The sequence below is a fragment of the Haematobia irritans genome, chromosome 1 (assembly GCF_050003625.1).
Source record: "Haematobia irritans isolate KBUSLIRL chromosome 1, ASM5000362v1, whole genome shotgun sequence".
In the NCBI taxonomy this organism is placed as follows: domain Eukaryota; kingdom Metazoa; phylum Arthropoda; class Insecta; order Diptera; family Muscidae; genus Haematobia; species Haematobia irritans.
Window position 1 is genome coordinate 104,887,993 of NC_134397.1, and position 17,181 is coordinate 104,905,173.

General features: G+C 34.7%; 3 protein-coding genes across 3 annotated transcripts in view; all 3 read right to left on the bottom strand.

Annotated features, from left to right (window-relative positions):
- Positions 1 to 3,105: 3,105 nt before the first annotated feature.
- On the bottom strand, positions 3,106 to 3,522 carry LOC142230253 (tetratricopeptide repeat protein 21B-like). The gene is made up of 2 exons (XM_075300891.1): positions 3,373 to 3,522; positions 3,106 to 3,297 (listed from the first exon to the last, which is right to left on the bottom strand). Exons 1-2 carry the CDS (start codon positions 3,520 to 3,522, stop codon positions 3,106 to 3,108), a joined length of 342 nt encoding a protein of 113 aa, XP_075157006.1.
- On the bottom strand, positions 3,205 to 4,091 carry LOC142240862 (tetratricopeptide repeat protein 21B-like). The gene is made up of 2 exons (XM_075312610.1): positions 3,857 to 4,091; positions 3,205 to 3,805 (listed from the first exon to the last, which is right to left on the bottom strand). Exons 1-2 carry the CDS (start codon positions 4,061 to 4,063, stop codon positions 3,623 to 3,625), a joined length of 390 nt encoding a protein of 129 aa, XP_075168725.1. The 5' UTR covers positions 4,064 to 4,091; the 3' UTR covers positions 3,205 to 3,622.
- A 9,443-nt stretch (positions 4,092 to 13,534) lies between these two features.
- LOC142221542 (tetratricopeptide repeat protein 21B-like) overlaps positions 13,535 to 17,181 on the bottom strand; it is a 420,560-nt gene continuing 416,913 nt past the window's right edge. The window contains exons 6-7 of the mRNA XM_075291295.1: positions 14,740 to 14,980; positions 13,535 to 14,688 (exon numbers count right to left, since the gene is read on the bottom strand). Of these exons, the coding sequence (XP_075147410.1) occupies positions 13,633 to 14,688; positions 14,740 to 14,980 (1,297 nt within the window). The 3' untranslated portion in view covers positions 13,535 to 13,632. The remainder of the gene's footprint in view (positions 14,689 to 14,739; positions 14,981 to 17,181) is intronic.

Consider the following 17,181-nt stretch of genomic DNA (forward strand, 5'->3'; position numbering starts at 1 on the left):
CTTAAGGTGGGTATTAAGCTCGAGTTTAGCCGCTAAAATCGTCATTTTTCACGATTAGTTTATTTTTAAGGAATACAAACTTTGTGAAAATTTGCTTTGGGCTATTTCCCATCAAGTTATAATTAAATCTGCAACAAATATGTATGATTTTATACCTTTTGGGAGCCACCGTGGTGCAATGGTTAGCATGCCCGCCTTGCATACACAAGGTCTTGGGTTCGATTCCTACTTCGACCGAACACCAAAAAGTTTTTCAGCGGTGGATTATCCCACCTTATTAATGCTGGTGAAATTTCTGAGGGTTTCAAAGCTTCTCTAAGTGGTTTCATTGCAATGTGGAACGCATATATTGTTTTATTAATCTTTGATTTGGGAAAAAGGAAGCCATCATGGTGCACTGGTTAGCCTTGCATACACCAAACAGTTTTCCTCTCCTAGTAAGTTCGAGTTTAGCCGCTAAAATCGTCATTTTTTCACTAAAGTGAAAACTAAATCAGTAAAAAAAGGCATACAATTATACATATTTGTTGCAGATTTCATTAATTCATTCACTTTAACTTTACTACATTTCTCCTAAGCTGCTGCACCCAGAATATACGGATTACCCAAAATCCATAAACCAAACATGCCACTTAGACCTATCGTTTCCTCTATCAATGTTCCTTGCTACGGATTGTAAAAAAAATTATTTGTCAAATATTAAGAAAACTAGTATCCGAGAAATACAATATCAAGAATTCGTTACAATTGAAGAACAATCTACTGAACTTCATATTGGACAAGAATGAAACTTTTGTATCCTTTGATGTCATTTCACTATTTACCAACATTCCCATCCACACAGCCATACAAATTATTATGAAAAAATGGAATATCATTAACGGTCTAACAAAAATTCCAAGAGAAAATTTTTAGAGATACTAAAGTTTTGCTTAATGAATAATAATTATTTCATTTTTGACAACAACGTTTATAAGCAAGTATTCGGCATGCCTATGGGCAATCCTCTATCACCACCAATTGGTGATATTGTACTGGACAACTTACTTGACGAAGCACTAACGGAACTAAGGGAGAAAAATATCCACATCAAATACATATCGAAATATGTAGATGACATATTAGCCATAATTAAGATGGATGAAAAAGATGAGATTCTTAAAGTATTTAATTCCTACCACACGAAAATTCAATTTACTATTGAAATTGAACATAATAAGCAAATCGCATATCTGGACACCGAACTTCACCACAGGGAAGGTGAAATCAAATTTGACTGGTTCTCTAAGGAAACATCATCTGGACGTATCATCAATTTCAATTCGACACAACCAAGGAGCCAAATAGTTAACACAACAAAAAGCTTAATTCACCGAATACTTTCAATTAGCGAAGGAGAATTTCATGAAAAAACATCAAAATAATCACAAAAATCTTATCAACAAACTTATTCCCGAAGAAACTAATTGAAGAACTTATAAACGAAATAAAAGGAAAAATCAAATACAGCTCAGAAGAACTTGACTTCATCAAAGACCACAATAACGTAACAGCTGAAAAACTTTTTTATGTTGTACGGTACGCACCTGAACTAACCGACAAAAAATATTTGAAGCCAATAATACAAACTAAAAACATATGTTTTGCATATAAGCCCAACTTCACACTCAGTTGCATCTTCTCGAAAGTAAAACCCCCAATTGACAAACAACAACAAAGCAATGTTGTTTACGAAATTCCATGCAGAGGCAACAATAATGAACCATGCGATCTCTTATACATAGGAACAACAAAACGTAATTTACATACAAGAATAACTGAACATCGAATGGACATAGAAAAGAAAAAGGAGAGTACAGCATTATCACAACATGTATTGCGCCATGGACACACAGCTGATTTTGAAAACGTACGCATACTAGAGAGGGAAAATAAAGAGAGAAAGAGACTAACTTTAGAAAGTTAACGAATCCAACAAAAGATTGACAGAACACTGAATGTTAAAGAGGACACTGACAATTTAAGCGTTAGTTACAGAGTTCCATTATCTTAATTCACTGTGATACTAAATTTAAGCTGTGTTTTGTTTTAATTTTATATTTAGATTGTCCGTTTAGAATTTATGTTTTAAAAACTGTGATGTAATACAAGTATTTAAATGTAAATTTTGAGAAAATAATTTTGTAAGTTGAAATGTTCCAATTAATTTCAATTTCAATTACTTCAAATAATTTTACTATTTTTCAAATAAATGAAATCCCATGGAAGAAGTCAACAAGTACTGACGAAACGTTGGCATAAAAATGTAAAAAAGGTTTTCTTCTTTACATCAATGAATTTAGGTCCAATTAGCTAAATAAAACATAAAACGAAAAAATTACAATTTTAGCGGCTAAACTCGAACTTAATACCCACCTTTGGCTGCTAAAATCGTCATTTTTCACTAAAGTGAAAACTAAATCAGTAAAAAAAGGCATAAAATTATATATATTTGTTGCAGATTTCATAATAACTTGATGGGGTATAGCCCAAAGCAAATTTTCACAAAGTTTGTACTCCTTAAAATGGAGTATTAAATGAAAAAAGACGATTTTAGCCGCTAAACTCGAACTTAGTACCCACCTTTGTAATTAATGTTACACTCACTTGACGAATGGATTGAGGATTTTTTTGTACTTGTTTATATAAGATTTTATTTTGAAGATAATTTAGAAAATAAATATCGGTTATTGGTTTACTTTCCTATAAATATTTTTACAAATTTTATAATCTTATGTTAGAACGACACTTATCTAGAATATCTTTACGTATAATGTTATAATCAGGGTGCAGTTTGAGAACTTGTTGACATATCTCAATTGCTTCGGCATATTGTTTTTTCTTCATATATGCCAACTTATATCCAATGTAAGGATTTGATTTTCCATAGCACCACGCTTTTCTATAGTTTTTTGCGGCATCTCGATATAGTTGAGATTTTTCAGATATGCATCCTGCCTGTTCATACGCCTTTGCGCAAGACTTGTTATGTTCCAGGACTTTTGCCACTAAAGCCTCAGCAACATCCAATTTATTTGAATTAATATATATGTCAGCTAACAGCAATCAGCTTCGTTCTAGATACTCTGTTTCTTCGAAATTCCAAGAAGCACGTGTTAATCGTTTCAAACTATTTTTGGCTCTGTGTACTTGTTTTAATTGAATCAGTTCTGTAGCCATGCCGAGAATCGGGCCTACATTTCCTTGTAGATCTTCCCGATTAGTCAATTCAATGAAATCTTGTAAAGCAGAATCAATCTGAAACATTTGTTTTGACGCCAACTTCAAAAAATTTTTCAGCATTCAGTGATTTATCGCTTCATTATTGATAACACCTGGCCGCGGGCGTAATTCTTTCAACAAACGGTCTGCTGTTCTTAATGCAATCAATCGAGCATCACTTAATTCTCCATTATCATCGTATTCAAATAACTCGGTCCCGTTGGGTATGTCTCCATCGGGATTTATGCATATTTCAATCATATTCAATATTGCTTGAGGACCCCACTCACCGTCTCTTCGAGCTGCAATAAAATTGCGAAGTGCTCCATTAGGATTGCCATTATACCATTCATAAAAGCCCCTACAGTAATTTAGACAAATCTGGATTGGAAATAGTCAGTTCAGCTCTTTGTAAAAATAAATAAACATCCGATAAAGTTCCTGAACGCCTCGTTACTTCGATCAGCCTAGCTAATGCTGTCCAGTAACTAGGTTGTGTTAACAACAGTTGAGAGAAATGGTAGCCCGCGTTCTCAAAATCCATCTAAAAATTAAACATCAATAAATGATTACAAATTTAACTTAACATACTCACCTTACGGAATGATAAATCTGCCATCATTGCCGAAGCTGCCTCATTGTTGCTGTCGATTTGAAGTATTTGTGTGCAAACACCACGGCATAAGTCCATCGATTTCATTTTCATGTAAATGCGACTAAGTGATATTAAGACATCAATATCATTGGGATCATATTTCAAACACTCTTTAAAATGGATCAGAGCCTGTTCAGTGTTTCTCATTTTTGTGCAGTGCTGAGCCACCAATAAACATATTCTGAAATATACGATAATAATTGTTGTAGTATGTATTATTCGTATTGCAAATTGTATATATTTGTACTAATACAATCTGTGGTAGGAGCAACTACCCTCTCTCCAAGCAATCTCTTCTCTAACGACAGGATATTCTGGACAGAATTCTGGTCAATATCGATAGAACACGTTCAGGCAAAGTCAGGTCGACCCAACAAATATGAGTAATCTCCAATTGACATGACGCCCTGACCCTCAGATTGGCCAAAATCGCTTAATTTTAGAGAAACAAAAAGGAAGGACTTCAAACAAATAATAGAAGAAAATAAGGACAGTAATTAATAATAAAAATTTCGATGCGCTCATAGATACAATGTGTAGCAGTCTTTGTATACTTTGTAACAAAAGCCGTACATCTTTACCTGTTAAGAAAATATGGTTTTCATATGTTCCGATGTAAACAAAATGTGTTTCAGGCAGAAGTGCAAAAATGTAATGCTCCTAAACTACTATAAAATGTTTGAGACACATATGTTAATATGTTATGTAGTATACATATTAGTTATAAGCAATATTATAAATTAATGGTTCTTCAAGCTCGAGGTCTTTTTAAAATATTTTATTTATTACTCCCAATATTTCGCGATTACGATATTGAATCGCTTCCTCAGGGGTCTACAATAGATTTATAGAAATTACATTTCATAAATATCACAGTATTAAACATTTAATAATTTAAATAAGTGTAAATCTTAATTACTTTTAGTTAATAATCTCAAATGGTATTATAGGATAATATAATTATACAAAATTCGGACAGACATATCTTAATCTCATTTTTTCAAGTATCAGGCGAACAGAAAAATTAAAACAGCAACACAACCAATGACTTACATGTATAGTATCCACAACACAAAATACTTAAAGCTACTGTAGATTCACTACCCTCGTCAGCTGTCTGTATTGCACTGAGTTGTTTTTACTATTGCACGATGATCACTACCATGTATTTGTTGTTTCCTTTTCCGAAGCAAATGCCTGTAACAGTGAGCGATGTTTTCTGTATCAACTTTGAAGTTCATTCGTTTGCTTGCAGGTACATTGTTTATGTGAAGTGTTTCTAGTGTAAACCTTTTGTGAAAAAGTTTATGTAGGAACATCCAAAAACAAATTAAAAACAAGAATTTCAGGACATAAATCGGATATTAAATTACGCACCAACTCGAATACCACAAAAACGGCACTAGCAGACCACTGTGCGAGAAACAATCATACCCCAAACTTTGACGACGTACGAATATTAGAAAGAGAGAATAATTACAGCAAAAGGTTTACACTAGAAACACTTCACATAAACAATGTACCTGCAAGCAAACGAATGAACTTCAAAGTTGATACAGAAAACATCGCTCACTGTTACAGGCATTTGCTTCGGAAAAGGAAACAACAAATACATGGTAGTGACCATCGTGCAATAGTAAAAACAACTCAGTGCAATACAGACAGCTGACGAGGGTAGTGAATCTACAGTAGCTTTAAGTATTTTGTGTTGCGGATACTATACATGTAAATCATTGGTTGTGTTGCTGTTTTAATTTTTCTGTTCGCCTGATACTTGAAAAATGAGATTAAGATATGTCTGTCCGATTTTTGTATAATTATATTATCCTATAATACCATTTGAGATTATTAACTAAAATTAATTAAGATTTACACTTATTTAAATTATTAAATGTTTAATACTGCGATATTTATGAAATGTAATTTCTATAAATCTATTGTAGATCCCTGAGGAAGCGATTCAATATCGTAATCGCGAAATATTGGGAATAATAAATAAAATATTTTAAAAAGACCTCGAGTTTGAAGAACCATTAATTTATAATTCTAACAAAAAGGTCGACCAAAAATCAAACAAAAACTAATAAATAAGCAATATTGTTATACATTATTATTCCCCCACAGTAGCATACTTTAGTTCGCAAGTTTAAATATCCGATTGTATGTATGTACGTAGTTATAGTTGTTTAATTGAAAGTTATAGTTGTATAATTGAAAGAGATGGTACAACAAACATCTCCCTAAGCTAGCGCTGCCCATGAGCCAATGAGTTCAGTTATTATTGGCATATCAAAAAGAACAAGCGTAGTAAAATAAAATTTAAACCAATAAAAACCAGCAACTTCAACAAATTCAGAAGTGGTTCTTCCCACGGCAAAAAAATAATAATTATAAAAACCCTGAGAAAATTAATAAAACATTTTGGTCGCACGAATAGTGTTCCCTGATATTGTTTGGCATGGATGCAGCAAAGATTTTGTCTGAGCTATCGTCAAAACAGCTCAAGTCGATTAGTTTTAATTTTGGGTTACCAGCAACTGGTAATAAATTCCAAATGGTAGCCCGACTGCAAAATGTACCAGAAGATGAAATAGAAATAATAATTAAAGACATACAGAAAGGCAGTGAAGAGGAAACAGAACAACGTTATCTGAGGATGAAAATACTGAAATAAATGTACAGACTGCTGAAGGTGCCACAAAAATTGCCGAAAATAAAGATAGAGTAAACAATGAAGAGAATGTACAACAACAAAATACCGATGGAAGTTTTAACATAACCACAGTCATGTCGGCGACGAAAGTGTCACAAAACTTTATGAGAAAGAGATCGAGCTGTTAAAACGAGAAAATTACCTATTGAAGAGAGAAAATGAATTACTTAAGAAGAGTGGAAATAACAACAACAATGTGCAGGTGTCAGACGACACAATACCTTTAAAACTTGTTTGCAACTTTATGCCAGACTATGATGGCAGTAGCGACCATAGATTATAGATTTGAGGAAGATAGGAAATTGGCTTGCGTCATACCAAATGTTGCATTTACCAGATTAGTTTAATACATGTTTGTAATCTTTTGGTTGTTTTTCGTTTTTATTTTTTAATGAAAAATTTAATTTTCTTAATGAAACAAGGTTAAATTTTAGGCAACAACGAAAAATTACATTCTCCCCTTAATGGAAATTTATTTCGTGCTCTTAATTTCTTTTTATTCGCATTTTAATGCTATGTCAATACTTGTCATATACTCGTTTGGTTCGAGTATTAAACTAATGTGGTAAATGGTTTGATGTGCTCAGTAGCCAATCTCCCATCTTCTGTAATCTATAATCTTTGTGGCAGGCCACTCAGTGGTTGATTGCTTGAAAAACAAATAGAGGACGAATGGAACTGACAGCAATTATATAAGATATTTTAATTTTAGTTTTAATTGTAGTAATAATGTTTCCTTATATTTAGAATGCTTAATAGATTCTGGTAGCCCGGTGAGTCTCGTTAGGGAAGATTATGTGCCCGTAGGAACGAAAATTCTAAGTTTGGAAAATGAGAAATACTTTGATTTGAATAAGAGTGAATTAGTATCGTATGGAAGATGTTTTGAGTTTTTTTAATATTAATAATAAGTCGTTTGAAATTATAATTGTGTGTGTGAACTCAATGGAATACTCGGTATTGTTAGGTCGAGATTTTTTGTTTGGTAACGCTGCGATATGTAATAATAGCGATACTTTGGAAAGTGGTATTAAGATCGTTCATTTGGATTCGGGTTCGAGAAGTAACACGTTAAATAGTGGCCAATGTGGGGATACAGATTTTATGGATAATTTTGAGAACGAAATTATGTCTATAGATATTTCCGAGAAGACTTCAGATTTGGGATTGGTTCACATTTCACGGTAAAAACATTTTTCCCAGTAAAAACTTGCAATTATCAGCTCCAATTATAAAGGATGTATCAACTTATCATATATCTCAGGAAAGTGGAGGGAAACAAAAGTCGTTTTCATACCTAAAGCGGGAAAATCCTCTCACTCGAGAGCGAAGGATTTCCGACCAATCAGCTTATCCTCATTCCTACTTAAGACTCTGGAGAGGATGATAGATATTTATCTTAGAACTAGCATCGATTCAAGTCTGTTCTCGAAACAACAGCATGCATACTCGAAGGGCAGGTCTACTGAGACCGCATTACATGAACTAGTCAGCTTTATTGAAAGCTCACTATCTGTCAAAGAATACACAATCGTGGCGTTTCTAGACATCGAAGGGGCGTTCAATAATGTCCATCCGAGCTCGATATTAAATGGACTGACAACTCTGAATGTTGATCCATGTATACTTAGGCTGTTAGACGAACTGCTAATGAAGAGACGTATTTCAGCCACACTAGGACAAGCAAACATACAAAGGTATGTGAACAGAGGCACTCCCCAAGGAGGAGTTCTATCACCTCTTCTTTGGAATGTTGCTATAAATAACCTTCTGGCGACCCTAGAAAAAGAAAGGATAAAAGTGGTGGCATACACAGATAATGTGGCTCTAGCAGTCAGGGGAAAATTCCCATCCACAAGCAGAGATATTATTCAGAGGGCCCTCCGGATGACTGAGAAATGGGCGAAAGACAATGGTCTTGGGGTAAATCCTGCAAAGACAGAATTGGTCATGTACTGCAAAGATCGCAAAACTCCCACGGTTGGGCCTATTTCCTTAGGTGGTATTGAAATTCCCTTTGGTGAGTGTGTCAAATACCTTGGCGTTATTTTGGACAGGAAGCTGAACATTAAGCTTAATATTGAAGAAAGGGCGAGAAAAGCAACGGTAGCTTTGTACTCGTGCAAAAAGGCAATAGGAAAAAAGTGGGGACGACTTGTTTAGATAAAGTTCAGCGTATGGCGTGTTTGTGTATTTCAGGCGCATTCAGCAAGACAGGAACAAATTCCCTTAATGTCATGCTGCATCTATTGCCTTTAGACATTTTGACCAAACAGTCAGCAGCAACAACGGCTGTGCGGTTGCGCGAGCTATCGCTGTGATCGGAAACACGTTACGGTCACAGTTCGGTCCTCAAAATAATGCCAGATGTGCCTAACGTAGTGGATGGACAAATGGGGTTCGGAGTATATTCTAATGATCTGGAACTTCGAATAGCGAAAAGATTACCTAATCACTGTAGTGTTTTTCAGGCTGAAATATTAGCAATAAGAGAGGTGGCGAATTGGCTGAGAAGGAATTTTCCAAAAAATGTGGGCATTAATATATACTCAGACAGTCAACCTGCAATAAAATCCTTGGACTCTGTGTTCCTCAACTCGAAAACGGCCATCGACTGCCGCAAATCTCTCAATACGAAGGCTGAACAGTTCAATATTCACCTAATATGGGTGCCTGGCCATAGGAACATACCGGGGAACTGCGAAGCGGATGAGTTGGCAAGGCTAGGGACTACCTTACATATTCCAGGGGAACTAGAATTTGTTGGTATGCCCCTAGGTACCTGCAAGCTCATGCTGCGTGAGAAGGCTGTTATGATGGCAAATGTTCGATGGGAGAATTGCAAGGGTTGTAACGACACCAAGCAAATATGGCCCCATTTCAACTTAAACCGCACACTAGATATGCTAATGTTCTCGAGACGTCAGATATCACTCCTGATATCTGCTATAACGGGTCGCTGCCTGATAGGCGATTTTGCAAAAACTATTGGCGCGAGGTATAATGACTATTGTATGAGCTGTCATGATGCGGAGGAAAAAGAATCAATTAAACACCTCTTGTGTGAGTGTCCTGCATTTTGTGTAAAGCGCAAGCAACTTTTAGGAGCATATAGCTTCCGATTACTGGCGGATCTGGAAAACGTTAACTTAAGCAGTCTGCTAATGTTTTTGGAACAATCTAGTTGGTTCAGCGAAGAAAAATAATCGAGAAGGTTCAGCGGTTAAAACTAGAAGTGCCCATATGTAATAGGTACTTTTAGTTAATGTGGTATCACAATAGACTGAATAGTCTAAGTGAGCCTGAATCTTAATCGGGCTGCCACTTTAACCTAACCTAACCTAATTATCAGCTGGTTAATCATCAACACAAGAACTGAAGTATAAACTCACTACCCTTGGACATGAAATAACTAATATATGGAACATAAAAAGCCGGTACACAAAACAAGCACTACCTCTTTTTGAAATAGAACTGGTCAGCAAACCCAATAATAAAGAGATATACTCCAATATATACACAATATTACCCTTCACTTAGGCCAATTAGAGGAAATCAACAGACTGTTCCTAAACCCTCTTCAAGGCAAGAACGAGTTATTGAAAATAACTCATACTCAAATTCAGTAAGAAATATATAGATCTTTCGCAAACCAATCAACAAAACCTTGAAAACCAACCACAAAACCTGCAAAATCCCCAACCCAATGAAATACCAGAAATAAAGTAAATTTCTGGCTTGCGGAGATTACAATGCCAAGCATGCTCAGTGGGGGTCTCGCCTAACAACTCCAAAAGAAAGACAGCTATATTGGGCTATAAAGGAACTAAATTTAAAGACCATATCATCTGATTCCCCAACTTACTGGCCCTCTGACCTAAACAAGTCTCCAGATCTTATAGATTTCTATGTTACAAAAGGTATCCCACCAGGTTTCGAAACGTGTGTATCAACCCATGACTTGTCATGTGATCATTCACCGGTTTTCCTTACCTTGCGTTCTCAGCAGCACAAAGAGTACCAGAAATGCAAACTTCACAATAAAAAAATAAAAAAAAAACAAATTGGGACAATTTTCGTTACCTTGGTTGTAATACCATAAACAAAAATCTAAAATGACACAACAGGAGGCGTAGAGCACCGTATGTGTTATTCAAAATGCGTCATGGAACTCCACAGCAAAGAACAGAATTGTAAACCCTCCAAAAGTCTCAAATTCAGTCCATTGTGATACCGCATTGGTGAACTTCTCTCTTATCACTGAGTGCTGCCCGATTCCATGTTAAGCTCAATGACAAGGGACCTCCTTTTTATAGCCGAGTCCGAACGGCGTTCCACATTGCAGTGAAACCACTTAGAGAAGCTTTGAAACCCTCAGAAATGTCTCCAGCATTACTGAGGTGGGATAATCCACCGCTGAAAAACTTTTTGGTGTTCGGTCGAAGCAGGAATCGAACCCACGACCTTGTGTATGCAAGGCGGGCATGCTAACCATTGCACCACGGTGGCTCCCAAAAGGCATAAAATCATACATATTTGTTGCAGATTTAATTATAGCCCAAAGCAAATTTTGGGCTATAATTAGCAAATTTTCAAAAGTTTGTATTCCTTAAAATGGATTATTAAAGTAAAGTAATCGTGAAAAATGACGATTTTAGCGGCTAAACTCGAACTTAATACCCACCTTAAGTGTAAAGCTTATCTAAGTGGTTTCATTGCAATGTGGAACACATATATTGTTTTATTAGTCTTAGATTTGGGAAAAAGGAAGCCATCATGTTGCACTGGTTAGCCTTGCATACACCAAACAGTTTTCCTCTCCTGGTAAGTTCGAGTTTAGCCGCTAAAATCGTCATTTTTTCACTAAAGTGAAAACTAAATCAGTAAAAAAGGCATACAATTATACATATTTGTTTCAGATTTCATTAATTCATTCATTATAACTTGACTACATTGATCCTCAGCTGCTGCACCAAGAATTCGTTACAACTGAAGAACAATCTACAGAACTTCATATTGGACAAGAATGAAACTTTTGTATCCTTTGATGTCATTTCACGATGTACCAACATTCCCATCCACACAGCCATACAAATTATTATGAAAAAATGGAATATCATTAACGGTCTAACAAAAATTCCAAGAGAAAATTTTTAGAGATACTAAAGTTTTGCTTAATGGATAATAATTATTTCATTTTTGACAACAACGTTTATAAGCAAGTATTCGGCATGCCTATGGGCAATCCTCTATCACCAACAATTGCTGATATTGTACTGGACAACTTACTTGACGAAGCACTAACGGAACTAAGGGAGAAAAATATCCACATTAAATATTATGTAGATGACATATTAGCCATAATTAAGATGGAACAGATGAGATTCTTAAAGTATTTAATTCCTACCACACGAAAATTCAATTTACTATTGAAATGGAACATAATAAGCAAATCGCATATCTGGACACCGAACTTCACCACAGGGAAGGTGAAATCAAATTTGACTGGTTCTCTAAGGAAACATCATCTGGACGTATCATCAATTTCAATGCGACACAACCAAGGAGCCAAATAGTTAACAACAACAAAAAGCTTAATTCACCGAATACTTTCAATTAGCGATGAGGAATTTCATGAAAAAAACATCAAAATAATCACAAAAATCTTATCAACAAACTCATTCCCGAAGAAACTAATTGAAGAACTTATAAACGAAATAAAAGGAAAAATCAAATACAGCTCAGAAGAACTTGACTTCATCAAAGACCACAATAACGTAACAGCTGAAAAAGTTTTTTATATTGTACGGTACGCACCTGGACTAACCGACAAAAAATATTTGAAGCCAATAATACAAACTAAAAACATATGTTTTGCATATAAGGCCCAACTTCACACTCAGTTGCATCTTCTCGAAAGTAAAAACCCCAATTGACAAACAACAACAAAGCAATGTTGTTTACGAAATTCCATGCAGAGGCAACAATAATGAACCATGCGATCTCTTATACATAGGAACAACAAAACGTAATTTACATACAAGAATAACTGAACATCGAGTGGACATAGAAAAGAAAAAGGAGAGTACAGCATTATCACAACATGTATTGCCCCATGGACACACAGCTGATTTTGAAAACGTACGCATACTAGCGAGGGAAAATAAAGAGAGAAAGAGACTAACTTTAGAAAGTTTACGAATCCAACACAAGGTTGACAGAACAATGAATGTTAAAGAGGACACTGACAATTTAAGCGTTAGTTACAGAGTTCCAATATCTTAATTCACTGTTTTAATTTAATTTTAATTTAAGCTGTGTTTTGTTTTAATTTTATATTCAGATTGTCCGTTTAAAATTTATGTTTTAAAAACGTTGATGTAATACAAGTATTTAAATGTAAATTTTGAGAAAATAATTTTGTAAGTTGAAATGTTCCAATTAATTTCAATTTCAATTAATTCAAATAATTTTATTATTTTTCAAATAGACGAAATCCCCTGGAAGAAGTCAACAAGTATTGACGAAACGTTGGGATAAAAATGTAAAATGGTTTTCTTCTTTACATCAATGAATTTAGGTCCAATTAGCTAAATAAAACATAAAAGGAAAAAAATTACAATTTTAGCGGCTAAACTCGAACTTAATACCCACCTTTGGCTGCTAAAATCGTCATTTTTCACTAAAGTGAAAACTAAATCAGTAAAAAAAAGGCATAAAATTATACATATTTGTTGCAGATTTCATAATAACTTGATGGGGAATAGCCCAAAACAATTTTTCACAAAGCCTGTACTCCTTAAAATGGAGTATTAAATGAAAAAAGACGATTTTAGCCGCTAAACTCGAACTTAGTACCCACCTTTGTAATTAATGTTACACTCACTTGACGAATGGATTGAGGATTTTTTTGTACTTGTTTATATAAGATTTTATTTTGAAGATAATTTAGAAAATAAATATCGGTTATTGGTTTACTTTCCTATAAATCTTTTTACAAATTTTACAATCTTATGTTAGAACGACACTTATCTAGAATATCTTTACGTATAATGTTATAATCAGGGTGCAGTTTGAGAACTTGTTGACATATCTCAATTGCTTCGGCATATTGTTTTTTCTTCATATATATATATGCCAACTTATATCCAATGTAAGGCTTTGATTTTCCATAGCACCACGCTTTCCTATAGTTTTTTGCGGCATCTCGATATAGTTGAGATTTTTCAGATATACATCCTGCCAGTTCATACGCCTTTGCGCAAGACTTGTTATGTTCCAGGACTTTTGCCACTAAAGCCTCAGCAACATCCAATTTATTTGAATTAATATATATGTCAGCTAACAGCAACCAGCTTCGTTCTAGATACTCTGCTTCTTCGAAATTCCAAGAAGCACGTGTTAATCGTTTCAAACTATTTTTGGCTCTTTGTACTTGTTTTAATTGAATCAGTGCTGTAGCCATGCCGAGAATCGGGCCTGCATTTCCTTGTAGATCTTCCCGATTAGTCAATTCAATGAAATCTTGTAAAGCAGAATCAATCTGAAACTTTTGTTTTGACGCCAACTTCAAAAAATTTTTCAGCATTCTGTGATTTATCGCTTCATTATTGATAACACCTGGCCGCGGGCGTAATTCTTTCAACAAACGGTCTGCTGTTCTCAATGCAATCAATCGAGCATCACTTAATTCTCCATTATCATCGTATTCAAATAACTCGGTCCCGTTGGGTATATCTCCATCGGGATTTATGCATATTTCAATCATATTAAATATTGCTTGAGGACCCCACTCACCGTCTCTTCGAGCTGCATTAAAATTGCGAAGTGCTCCATTAGGATTGCCATTATACCATTCATAAAGGCCCGTACAGTAATTTAGACCAGGTGACAAATCTGGATTGGAAATAGTCTGTTCAGCTCTTTGTAAAAATAAATAAACATCCGATAAAGTTCCTGAACGCCTCATTACTTCGATCAGCCTAGCTAATGCTGTCCAGTAACTAGGTTGTGTTAACAACAGTTGAGAGAAATGGTAGGCCGCGTTCTCAAAATCCATCTAAAAATTAAACATCATTAAATGATTACAAATTTAACTTAACATACTCACCTTACGGAATGATAAATCTGCCATCATTATCGAAGCTGCCTCATTGTTGCTGTCGATTTGAAGTATTTGTGTGCAAACATCACGGCATAAGTCCATCGAGTTCATTTGCATGTAAATGCGACTAAGTGATATTAAGACATCAATATCACTGGGATCATATTTCAAACACTCTTTAAAATGGATCAGAGCCTGTTCAGTGTTTCTCATTTTTGTGCAGTGCTGAGCCACCAATAAACATATTCTGAAATATACGATGATAATTGTTGTAGTATGTATTATTCATATTGCAAATTGTATTTATTTGTACTAATACAATCTGTGGTAGGAGCAACCCTCTCTCCAAGCAATCTCTTCTCTTCTGGACAGAATTCTGGCCAATATCGATAGAACACGTTCAGGCAAAGTCAGGTCGACCCAATGGAAGTTGATAATATTCAAACAAATATGAGTAATCTCCAATTGACATGACGCCCTGACCCTCAGATTGGCCAAAATCGCTTAATTTCAGAGAGGGAAAACAAGGAAGGACTTCAAACAAATAATAGAAGAAAATAAGGACAGTAATTAATAATAAAAATTTCGATGCGCTCATAGATATAGGTCTTTGTATACTTTGTACCAAAAGCCGTACATCTTTAACTGTTAGACAAATATGGTTTTCATATGTTCCGATGTAAACAAAATGTGTTTCGGGCAGAAGTGCAAAAATGTAATGCTCCTAAACTACTATAAAATGTTTGAGACACATATGTTAATATGTTATGTAGTATACATATTAGTTATAGCAATATTGTTATACATTATTATTACCCCACAGTAGCATACTTTAGTTCGTAAGTTTAAATATCCCATTATATGTATGTACGTAGTTATAGTTGTTAAGAAAAATACATAACTACTACGCTTCTGTTCTTCCTCTTGTAAGAAAGAGATGGTACAACAAACATCTCCCTAAGCTAGCGTTGCCCATGAGCCAATGAGTTCAGTTATTATTGGCATCTCAAAAAGAACACAAGCGTAGTAAAATAAAATTTAAACCAATAAAAACCAGCAACTTCTACAAATTCAGAAGTGGTTATTACCACGGCAAAAAAATAATAATTATAAAAACCCTGACAAAATTAATAAAACATTTTGGTCGCACGAATAGTTTTCAATGATTTTGGTTGGCATGGATGCAGCAAAGATTTTGTCTGAGCTATCGTCAAAACAGCTCAAGTCGATTAGTTTTAATTTTGGGTTACCAGCAACTGGTAATAAATCCCAAATGGTAGCCCGACTGCAAAACGTGCCAGAAGATGAAATAGAAATAATAATTAAAGACATACAGAAACGCAGTGAAGAGGAAACAGGACAACAGTTATCTAAGGATGAAAATATTGAAATAAATGTACAGACTGCTGACGGTACCACAAAAAATGCCGAAACAATGAAGAGAATGTACAACAACTAAATACCGATGGAAGTTTTAACATAACCGCAGTCATGTCGGCGACGAAAGTGTCACAAAATTTTATGAGAAAGAGATCGAGCTGTTAAAACGAGAAAATTACCTATTGAAGAGAGAAAATGAATTACTTAAGAAGAGTGGAAATAAAAACAACAATGTGCAGGTGTCAGACGACACAATACCTTTAAAACTTGTTTGCAACTTTATGCCAGACTATGATGGCATTAGCGACCAAAGATTATAGATTTAAGGAAGATAGGAAATTGGCTTGCGTCATACCAAATGTTGCATTTACCAGATTAGTTTAATACATGTTTGTAATCTTTTGGTTGTTTTTCGTTTTTATTTTTTAAATGAAAAATGTAATTTTCTTAATGAAACAAGGTTAAGTTTTAGGCAACAACAAAAAATTACATTTTCCCCTTTATGGAAATTTATTTCGTGCTCTTACTTTCTTTTTATTCGCATTTTAATGCTATGTCAATACTTGTCGTATACGCGTTTGGTTCGAGTATTAAATGAATGTGGTAAATGGTTTGATGTACTCAGTAGACAATCTCCCATCTTCTGTAATCTATAATCTTTGTGGCTGGCCACTCAGTGGTTGATTGCTTGAAAAACAAATAGAGGACGAATGGGGCTGACAGCAATTATAACATATTTTAATTTTAGTTTTAATTGTAGTAATAATGTTTCCTTATCTTTAGAATGCTTAATAGATTCTGGTAGCCCGATGAGTCTCGTTAGGGAAGATTGTGTGCCCATAGGAACGAAAATTCTAAGTTTGGAAAATGAGAAATACTTTGGTTTGAATAAGTGAGTGAATTAGTATCGTATGGCAGATGTTTGAGTTTTTTTAATATTAATAATAAATCGTTTGAAATTATAATTGTGTGTGTGAACTCAATGGAATACTCGGTATTGTTAGGTCGAGATTTTTTGTTTGGTGACGCTGCGACATGTAATAATAGCGATACTTTGAAAAGTGGTAT

Bases quoted from the DNA above. Each gene is read 5' to 3' on its own strand.
- LOC142230253 (XM_075300891.1), bottom strand. From the start codon at position 3,522: ATGATTGAAATATGCATAAATCCCGATGGAGACATACCCAACGGGACC. The intron at 3,298-3,372 runs GTTATCAATAAT...CAAATGTTTCAG, and splicing joins AATTACGCCCGCGGCCAGGT to ATTGATTCTGCTTTACAAGA.
- LOC142240862 (XM_075312610.1), bottom strand. From the start codon at position 4,063: ATGAGAAACACTGAACAGGCTCTGATCCATTTTAAAGAGTGTTTGAAA. The intron at 3,806-3,856 runs GTGAGTATGTTA...TTTAATTTTTAG, and splicing joins CAGATTTATCATTCCGTAAG to ATGGATTTTGAGAACGCGGG.